Source organism: Octopus bimaculoides, chromosome 4 (genome assembly GCF_001194135.2).
Source record: "Octopus bimaculoides isolate UCB-OBI-ISO-001 chromosome 4, ASM119413v2, whole genome shotgun sequence".
Lineage (NCBI taxonomy): Eukaryota > Metazoa > Mollusca > Cephalopoda > Octopoda > Octopodidae > Octopus > Octopus bimaculoides.
Window position 1 is genome coordinate 138684052 of NC_068984.1, and position 11594 is coordinate 138695645.

The following is an 11594-nucleotide window of genomic DNA, read 5'->3' on the forward strand; positions in this document are numbered from 1 at the left end:
GGGGGGGGTTACACTTAACGAAAAGAAGCATGGTCTTGAGAGCTAAGATTTCTGTATGAACTGCTTGTAGCCTTTGAAGAAATACAAGAATGCATTGAATTAATTGCACAGTTGTATGGCATCGTCAAATTAATAGAAGAAATATCAGCTCTGCATCTGTAATGTGTTGAATGCCTTCTTAAATAATGGTCTACTCAATCAGTGATTGAGATATACGTCTAATACATGGTATATCATACAATTGTGTATATTCATTGATAGATAAAAGTATTAATCTGTGTGCAATACATTTACCATCGGTGGAGATGTTGAGAAGCTGAAAAATGTAGTTTGAGGAAGATTAAATTATTACTAAGAAAGGAATTAAATGTTTACAACATCTGGCTAGCTGTATTTACTAAGAGAACTCGGAATAGCTAATCATATTTGTATCAGCTGGCTTATTTGTCTGATAGCATAAATATTATGATGTTGGGGACTTGCTACTTAGTAAATATAGAAATTATGATTGAAGTATAGTCATTGGGGAAATAACTGAAAACTTGATCAAAGAAGCTTAAATGTTTTAAAACAAGTTTTTAACTTAGAGATATTCAGATTATCTGTCCATTAAAGATATTACTATTGACATTAATAAGTTTACTTTTCAGCAAATCAGAATAAATATTCATAAATGATGTATCAATTTTCTTTGTACATCAGTAAATAACATTATTTCCTATAATTTCTTCTTTGGTAGGTTGAGTATTTTTTTAATATTCAGATTTTTTACATAGACTTCCATAGTATTTTTTCTTTTTCCTTTCCGCATACCTTTTCCTATTTAAACGTGCCATACCCAAAAAGACTTTCTGTATTTATTCTGAATTTAGAAAAATTGTATGTACGGCTGGCTTGTGCGGGTGGCACATAAAAGACACCATTTCGAGCGTGGCCGTTTTCGTGCGGGTGACACGTAAAAGCACCCACTACACTCTCTGAGTGGTTGGCGTTAGGAAGGGCATCCAGCTGTAGAAACTCTGCCAAATCAGACTGGAGCCTGGTGTTGCCATCCGGTTTCACCAGTCCTCAGTCAAATCGTCCAACCCATGCTAGCATGGAAAGCGGACGTTAAACGATGATGATGATGATGATGATCTACACATTAACCCTTTAGCATTCAAACCAGTCATATCCAGCCCAAATATTCTACCTGTTTTATGTTCAATCTAGCCAGATGCAGCCTCTTGCATCTGTCCGACAATATCATTCCTAAAGTGAAGAACCACATCACAAAAAATCTCACAGCTATGAGATAATACACAGCTAATCCAAAACAATATGGATAAATAGGTATTAGATTTGACAGAATAATCTGAACACTAAAGGGTTAAGGACTTCAGATCCCTCTTTTTCTCTTCATTTTCCATCCATTCAAGCATTTTTTGATAATGAGTCTCCAGTGCTCTTTGCTTGTTTAAAGACTTTGAAATTCATTCATTTTTTCTACTTATAAGAGGTAAAATTTATTCAAATTTCAAAAACGAGAAACAAAAGTTGGAGAAGAATAGAGCTACAAGAATAAATAAATAAATAAATGAAATAAAACACTACAATAAAAATATTTTTCATGTTAATTTAAATAATAGAAAGGATTAAAATAAATGAAAAAAACAAAAATGAACAAATTTATCTGACAAGCCAATATATATATGCTTTGGACATCTTAACTCTCTAACATTCAGATTCTTTCAAACATAATACTTATTTATTTACATCGTTTTGAATTAATCATGCTTTATCTCATGGCTTCATGATTTCGAATAATTTATTAGGGTAGGGGTGAGAGGCTGGTTCTAGCCAGATTGAACATAAAACGGACTGAATATTTTGGCTAGATATGGCCTGTTTATCCTTCTAGCATTTAATCCAGCCATAACCAGCTCAAATATTCTGCTTGTTTAATGTTAAAACTGGCCACATTCAGTCTGTCACACTTAACCTACAATATCATTCTAAAAATAAGCATCACATCATGAAAATCTCAATGCTACAAAATAATTCATGATTAATTCTAAACAATGTGAAAAAAATAAGCATTATATTTGATAAAATAATCTGAATACCAAAGGGTTAAATGGTGATGGGTTAAGCATTCTTCTAAAGAACCATATTTCCTGCCACGTTGATAAGTTTTTTTTTTCACTCTATTATCTTGGAGGTAGCAAAACTATTCATTAACACTTTTGCTTTTAAAACTCAAATAAAATTTTACACTTAGAGCTGCAATATCTTAGCAATGCTGGTACTAAGAACTAATTCAATATAATGATTCCAAAATGTTAGTCCCAAACTGGGTAAAATATATATAGGGAGAATTAACGAAAAAACAACAGACGAAGACAGGTGGTGTAAACAACAAATGGATGTATTAGTATAACGCCCAGGAATAGAGAAAGTCCTTAACGTTTCGAGCCTATGCTCCTTCCACAGAAAGGAACACAGAAAGAAACAAGGAGAGAAAAAAAATATGTGTAGTGGTCAGCGATCTATCATGGCACTCCTTTATTCTATCATTTCCCTAATTTATACTCTTCACATTTTCCATATTTGTCTCCAATGATGAGATATCCCATATTTTGCAATATCCCAGAAACAGCTGTCAGGCTTAAATTTTTTTAATAATAATAACGTATATGATTTGTGATGTTTGTCTTGCCCTAGCGTTTGTTGGTTGTCCTCTTTAGCAAAGATATTCATTACTAAATGTTAACTACGCAATAAGAAGTAGTAATTTGAACTGGTTTTGGGCAATTTAAAATTTCATGGCAGAAATATGCGAATGTATTAAGTTGAAGTATTTGCTTACATTCATATATTTATGTGCTTTGGTTTTATGTGACCATAACAATTATTGTGTGTTGCGTATTTCCAAGAATTTAGAAATTATCATTTGGTAAAATATTTTTATTGCCATTAATAGAAAATAGCCTATTCTTTGACAATGAGTGATGGTTCAATTGTAGATCACGAGATTCGTTTTATGAATTAACCAACTTTTGGTAATACAAGAGCAGTATGGTAATATTAAAATACCATCAATAGGTATTCTTTGCATTTAGATTCTTTGTATTTTGGTGACTCAGAATCCAAATATTGTTAAATTTGAACTGTTTTTCTGTGTTTGAATAGAACAACACAGTAATGTGAGTATTACTTCACCTTGAAAGTTGAGTTCATAAGGAATAACAAAATCTTCGAAATAGAGTTAAATCTAAAAAATATTGCAAAAAAAAAAAAAAAAAGAAGAGAAACAACAAAGCATTTGAGAATCTTTGCTGTTTAAGTGCATTTATATTGTGGCATTAGGGGATACAAATAGAAGTTTCATTGAACATATGAGTTTAAATTCTTGTATTAATATAAGCATATAAAGAGTAACATTTTTGAGTTCACTCAAGAAAACTGCCTATTGATACAGAGCAGAATTGGTATTTTAATTTAAAGTACAATATCTATTTATAGCTTTGTAATAGAATGTTGTTCCAATGAGGGAACTGTTGATCTTTGATCACTAGCCCTTCTCTAAGGGTTTATTTAAATAAAAATGTTCTTGTGATAGACGAGTTCTAAATTTTGGTTAATTTTCAATGTATGTTTGTGTCTCCTTGTCTGAACATTGAGTAATAGTTGTAAATGAGTGTCACTGTCATACAAGCGGTGTCATGCATTCATTTCCAACATTCTATAAAAAAAAATGTCTGACTATGGGGAATTATTAGCTTGCTTTGGAAACAGGCAAGGACTGACAGAAGAAAGGGCATCCAGCCATAGATTATTTGCCTCAATAAACTCCATCTGACCCATGCAAGCATAGAAATATGAACATTAAAAATGATGATTACAATCTACATCAAGTGCCGCTGTGGTGGGGAACAAACACACACACATACAATGAGCTTCCACACAGTTTCCATCTACCAAATTCACTCTTATACCATTGGTCAAAGACAGTACAGGACACTTGCCCAATGTGTCACACAGTTTTATTTTAAATCTGGTGCTTATTCTATCGATCTCTTTTGCCAAACCAGTAAGTTACAGGGATGTAAACAAACCAGCACCAGTTGTCAAGTGGTGTTGCATACCTACATACATAGATGTATGTGTATCTTTTCAGCATGCTTTGTCTGCAAAACAGTAAAGGCCTTTTCCATTTTTTTCACTTCATCATATTTTAAACGATATACAGTTTTCTTCCACCAAATCCACTTACAAGACATTGATTGCCCAAGGGCAATAACAGAAGACATTTGCCCAAGGTACCATACAGTGGGACTGAACTTAAAACCATGTAGTTGCCAAGCAAGCTGCTTTACCTCAGTCATGCCTAGTAAAGAAATTATGAACAATATCTTAGAATATTGTTTTCATCTTCTTTATTTGCTTATTAATTCATTTATTTTATTGAACTTTATTTTTAGATGGACAATATTTTTCCTGAAGGAATCAGTCTAGAATCTGTTGATGCTACTATAGATAATGACTTGAATCTTATTGAGCCAACTCTTACACAATTAACATCAACGGTAAGGATCTATTCTTTCCTAAAACCTCTCTTGTATTCAGTAATCATTGTGTGTGCATGTGTATATATATATATATATATATATATATATATACACTCACCTATATATGTATTCTCTGTTTTTGTATTGAAGTATTCATAATGTCTCTTATATATGTCACTTTTAAATCTTCATATTTCTTACCATATCTGTTTTTCATTTTCTACATTACATTTCAGAAAAAAAGTTATTTTGCACAAATAATTATCCTCCTGCTCCCCATCCCCTACTAGCTACTGCTATATCTTTTTGTTGAAATAACTACACCCATTGATTACAAACTGGCTAATATTTCTGTTTCGCAATCTTACTGGCATTTTACATAAATATATGCACAGACAAAATAAGCACAAATGGCACAGTGAGGAATAAGAGATGGACAGATGGATAAAGTGAGTGATTACATTAAGCTGACAAAAATTTAGATAGTGATGGACAAAATGTAAACAAATACACACACACACACAAAATAATGAAGTTATGTACAGGGAATTGTATACTGAATAGATGAAAAAGAAAAGAAGTCAACAGACATTTTGGGTGAACCCTTTATCAAACTAGAATAAGAAGCATGATGACAGAAAGGAAAGGAATGATACATCAAAAAAACACCTTTGTTTTATACATATGTGTCCTTTTATGCATATGTATAAATTCAGGTGATGTGTAGTGTAGTGGGTTATTTGAAAATAATCATATTGGAATGTTATATAGCTTTTAGTTTACATTTTAATTTATAAATTCGTTTAGTGGTTTATTGAAGCATCTTCATTATGGTATTGGTTCAATGAGTGTTTTTATCTTTCTTCTTTGATATGTATTGTTGTTTTGCTAAGAGATTTGCATTAAGTATTTTGCTTCCAAGACACCAATAGATGATTTTTATGTTATGTAGTATATCCATTGGAAGGCAGCCAAATGGAAGTATATGAATTAAATAAGCTAATAAGAAACTCTTGTTAGTTATATAGTACTCCAACTGCTTCTCAGAGGAGTTATGTAGATATGGCATCTTTTCACAACAATGTGACTGTATTGTGTGTGTGTGTGTGTATCTTCACATTGACACCACTTCAACAGTGATGTCTGTTTATATTCCACGTAAACAGTATATAGATAGAAAGGTAAATAGATAGATTCATATAATTATATAATGTGATGTGAATTTAAATTGCATGAAAAGTTAACAATATTTAGAATTTCGTGAGTGTTCCTGTATAACCAATGAAAATTTGTGAGCAAGGCTCATTTTATAGTCTGAGCTTCACTTAGGTGGACTTTAAAATTGTGTAGGTCAACCTAATTTAACAGTCATTCCAGTAACTAATATAAAAATGCTGTTGAAAGACGATTATGAATACTAAAGATTACTAATGGAAGTTACACATTCTCTGAAGATTTGATGATGCAGTCAGCTTATAGAATTTCCTTATGTAACTGATGTATATTTATTGTCGATGAAATGTATGTAAGATGATGTAAACGAGTATTTTGCTTTGTTTTGCTTTATAATACATGCATACATACATACATACATGCATACATACATACGTATGTGTGTGATGTAGGTGTATATGTTTGTATATACATATATATGTATATGTAAATTTGCATGTGTATATGTATATATGTGTGTGTGTGTGTTTATGTGTATATGTATGCATATATGTATACATTTATATGTATATATGCACACATACATACATATATACATGAGAGAAAGAGAGGGCATGCAAACATATAATTTATACATGTGTGTAAGTATGTGTTGATTATTATAGCAAATGGATGGCTATTTAGTTATAGTTGCCTTAATAATGAATGGTGTTTAAAGAAAAACAAAACAAAACAAAACCAAGTAAAACACATTGAAATATAAAGATATCTTAATTGTTTGTAGCTATTATAGTTTTCTGTTCTCAATGTATTTTATTGTGTGCATATAGGTACGAATGCTCACAAACCTCTGTGTGCATACGTACATATGTATGTTTATCTATGTATATGTATGTATGTATGTATATATATATATATATATATATATATATATATATATTTATATTATGAATGTCAGAATATACACTCCAAAAGATGCAACAGAGGACAGCAGGTCCTCCCCAAGTAAATTCATAGCTGTCTACAGTATGTTGTAGTTAATTAATGCCTGTCGCCTCTTCTGGGTTGTCAACATAGCAATCTACTCTAAGTATGTTGCTGCTGCTGCTGCATTAGTTAACTGATGGGGGTGAAGATGAGGGGGTTGAGAAGTGAGACAAGGAAGAAAGGTGGTGTCTTTTGTTATGGATTATGTTTTGTTATGTCTTCAAATTTTCTTCAGTTTATCTCCGTTGGATGAAGTAGATTAGTAGGTGAAGGTGCCTATTTTATCAACACATTAAAATGCAACAACAACAGCAACAGCAACAGCAATAATGGTTATTAGAATGAAACAAGGTATCATGATAGGGAAAGAGAGAATGTCCACCTTTGTGTTTGGGAGCAGAAACATGTCAGTTATGTTAGCAAATTAAACACTATGACCAGTATGTCAGAAAATGTCAGTTAGTTCAGAGAATATTTCCTCCAAATATCTATAAAAGTGGTTCTTTTATGCAACATTTCTAATAACTACCTTTTGACAAGAAAAATAAATAATAAATTGTTTTGTGTGATACTTTGTTGAAATTCTCTTAAATTCCAGCAATCTTGTATACATATCTAGTAGTTATGTTGATATGTTTGTTTTGTTCTCATTCCAGAGCATAATAAGGGACAACAAATAATTTTTTTTTTAAATAGACATTATGATAATAAATGCTACTCACAGACAAACTCATATGTGTATATATATATATATATATATATATATATATAATGCACACATACATACATACATACATATATGTTTGTGTATAAGTGTACACATAATATTTGTAGTCAAGTAATTATTTGCACTTCATTATACTAACCATTAATGATTTCATTTTTAACTTATAATTCCATCTCAGAAATTAAAATGAAATCTAAATTACTCTGAAATATTACTTCAAGATCTGAAATGCACACACACACACATTTCCATCTCAGAAGCAGAAAGCTAAGATTTAATGCAAACATAACAATCGATATAGATATATATATATATATATATATATATATATATATATATATATATATAAGTAGATAGATAGATATTAAGTGAATAACTGAATTTCTTTTTATTTCTGTTTTTTCATATCTATCAGTATACGGTATTAAGTCTTTCATCTCTTTGGATCCTTTCTCATTCAATAGAATTATATTTGGAAAAAAAAATAATAATAATAATAAATATATAAATAAAATTAGGTTCAACTAACTTAAGTGAATTATCATATCATTTGTTTATTTAATATTGATTTCTACTCCAACATTAAACATATTTCATTAAATATGTTTTGGCATTTTGTAGCACTATTATCAATCCAATTTATAATGTAGCTAAAGAATTATATTTTCTCCACATAGCTAGAAATTCCAGGGTTTCTTAGATGATAGGACTTCAACTGTTTCAGTAGAGAAGAGAAAAATATATGGAAAACAAAAATCAAATAAGAAAACCATATTCTTCTCTGTTCATTCTGAATTAATTTGTCTTGTGTTTATTCCTGTGCTGACTGAAGACAATTGTCCATAGCAACAGGAATGCTCTTCAGCACGCTTACTAGAAAGTCTCAGGATTCAGAATTTTTTCTTCGTTGCCATAGTAACTAATTTTTATTCTAACCTTATTTATGTTCCACATTGTTGAATGCAGAGAGTTTGATGTTATAAAAATAGATAATTTCTTTTGCGCAGATATCAGGGTTTCTTTTTCTCTTCTAACCACAGCTATAGTGCTGATCTCAGAAGCATATAAGCAGGTGGTTCTGTTAGAACTTTCTGTTCCATGAGAGGACCACATTGAAGAGGCGCTGGTAGCACTGTGCCAAAGCAATGGGTGGAAAGCAAAATGTGAGCCCATCAAGGCAGGATGCAGAGGGATTGCACACTAGGCTCTTTGCAGAGCTTACAGCATGCTTCACATTACAGGGGACAATAGGCAGAAAGCTATCAGATTGATTGTGGACATAGTAGAGATTGCTTCAATGAGGCTGTGGACCAGGAGATGCAAGCTCTGGAAGGAGCAGTGCTACCAGAATATTGCTAACTGGACACAAGCTGGGGTTTGATCAATCCTGGCTTGGTCATCCAGGTAACGGTGTGTCATGTTGAAAGATCTGAAATACTTAATAACCTTAGAAAACATCACTGATCATGTGTCCAGATGTATCATAGGATGATGTATAATAAAACCTATATATCCTAAATAGTTGAATTTAGACTCAACTAAATCTGGGGTGGAGCATTCTGGTTACTTCAGTCAGTCTCTTGGATACATAGAGAATCTACCTACCTCTGTCACTCTTGAATACATTGAGAATCTATCTACCTAAATAATTCATATAAAATATCATATAACATATTTGAAGGCATAAAAAGACTCATGGACTTAACAAACACATCCTGATTTCAGCAACGTATTTTCAGGAAAAAATGTTTTTATTGCATTAAAGTATATAATAGGGGCCCAACTTCACATATAGGACTTGGGGTGAATTTTTTTTTTTTTTGTTTTTTTGAGACATTTTCTTTGGAGGAAAAAAGTGCTTATGTTCCATCAAATACAATACTTTCAAAATTGTCCAACCCAACAAAAAAAATCAGTAAAAAAAAATCTATGAATCTGCAATTTCTACTTGATTTTTCCTAATTCAAAGTATCTATCAATCACAGATTATCTATGTTAAGTTCAAATAATAGGGTATGGCAGTTTTAAAAAAATCTTGTTTTTTGTAAAGGTCTTATGTAAAGATTTTTTAAAATGTGATGGTTCTATTGGCAATTAAGCCACACTATAAACCCAGCAAAGAGCATTTGACCTACATTTACAAATCCCAACACCCTAATACATGCACTCTCATTACCTTGATATGAAAATTACAAATTAATTCATTTAAATATGTTTAAAATTCTTTTATCCATCAAATATATTTTCTCCAGTTTAGTTATAACCATGTTGGGACAGTAGTTTTTGTTTGTTTGTTTGTTGCATAATGTCTTTTCTTTCGTTAATAGCAATGACTGATCTACATTTCTTGTAGCAGCTTATAGATAGTTAACCTGGGTTGTTAGAAATAAATTTCTTCGAAACCCTTATCCAAAATTCTTCTCATAAATGTTCCTCATACACTAATATCCATAGCAACACACAAATTCACATAAAAAATCTTGCAGACCAAATACAAAAATGAAATGGAATATGTTTATTTTTATAAGTATTTTTAAAATTATAAATTTCTTCTACAACCATCATAACCCCGTACACTATTACAAAACATAAATAAACTGTTTAATCTAGTTTATTATTTAAACAAAAATATAATGTAACACTTTTATTTCTAACATTCTGACTGCTGTTGTTATTTATTTATTATGTATCCTTATTTTATTAACACACTCTACCGCGTACATGTCAGTGTATGTAAGTGTTTGTTGAGCACATTACTTGTAACCTTAATAATAATGCTTAGCAAACAGCAACAATTAACATTAAAGTTTCTTTTATATAATTCTTAAACAGTCATAGTAAAAAAAAAAAAAAAAAGATATTTCTCATCAACTTAAAGTTGATGTAAAAAGCTCTTAAGGTTAATAATATTAAAAAAAAATTTCATGTTGATTAGCAAATAACAAATTTTTAACAAAAAATTACTTCAAATGAACTAAAATATCTCAGCTTTTATTATTGAATTATGCTCAAACTAAACAGCGTTGTTAATATTTATGATGAGTAATAAATAACATGTAAACATATTGCCTGAAGTTTCAAGGAGTGTTAAAATGGAAAGAAAACACTGCTGCCCTGATAAACTTCCTTTCTCAATCCATTCTAAGTTATAAGTATATTGGTATATTTAAAGGGTCATTCACATGTGATTAACAATTGGGAAAATATGGATGCACACTTCATTGATTTTAACAAGGCATTCAACTCTCAGCCAGACACGAGAGTTTATAATAAGGTAAAAATTATCTTTTGGATTGCTCCCTCTAATTCACTCTTCCCATATATTCTAAAAACTATCCTTAATAACTTTTCTCTCAATGATACAGAGCAGTATCTTTTATAAATATATATTATACTAATAAATAACACACGATAGTAATTCTCTGGTAAATATCCAAGTAAGTTATTAAAAATGTTATTTCACTTTATTTATTTATATACTGTATAATATTAGAGATATATGAAATAGATAAATGACTTTGGTTCTTAGAGTGAAGACTGTTTTTAGACCTAAGGTTTAGAATATGCAAATTAACATTGGAAATCTGAAGAATTTGAGAAAATTTGATTTAATACTTTAAACTAGAATTGGTGAAACTATTGCATTAAGCTAGAATTGAAGAATATTTTTGCAAATTCTTCTGGAATAAACCAATCAGAAATTAAAAAATGAGTTATGCTTCCACTATGAAGAAGTCATTAGGTTGATATTAATGACAATGAAATATTTATATTATCAGAATATCTCTGTTATACACCTACTGCTATTATTATTATTATTATTATTATTATTATTATTATTATTATTGTCATCATCATCAAAGTGGCGAGTTGGCAGAATTGTTAGCACATCGGGCGAAATGCTAAGTCGTGTTTCATCTGCTGCTATGTTCTGAGTTCAAATTCCGACAAGGTCGACTTTGCCTTTCGTCCTTTTGGGGTCGATAAATTAAGTACCTAATTGACTGGCCTCTTTCTCCAAAATTTCAGGCCTTGTGCCTATAATAGAAAGGATTATTATTATTATTATTATTATTATTATTATTATTATTATTATTGTTATTATTATTATTGTTATTTAGTACATTTGGTATACTAGTGTTTGTTTTTAAGGTTTA

The 11594-nt window shown here is 30.6% G+C and overlaps 1 protein-coding gene across 2 annotated transcripts in view; it reads left to right on the forward strand.

Annotated features, from left to right (window-relative positions):
- Positions 1–11594, forward strand: part of LOC106872781 (microphthalmia-associated transcription factor) — a 93575-nt gene that overhangs the window by 69857 nt on the left and 12124 nt on the right. The window contains exons 4-5 of one of the 2 annotated variants that reach the window (XM_052967522.1): positions 4464–4568; positions 10610–10711. In XM_052967522.1, the coding sequence (XP_052823482.1) occupies positions 4464–4568; positions 10610–10711 (207 nt within the window). The remainder of the gene's footprint in view (positions 1–4463; positions 4569–10609; positions 10712–11594) is intronic. The other variant, XM_052967524.1, reaches the window with a different exon arrangement.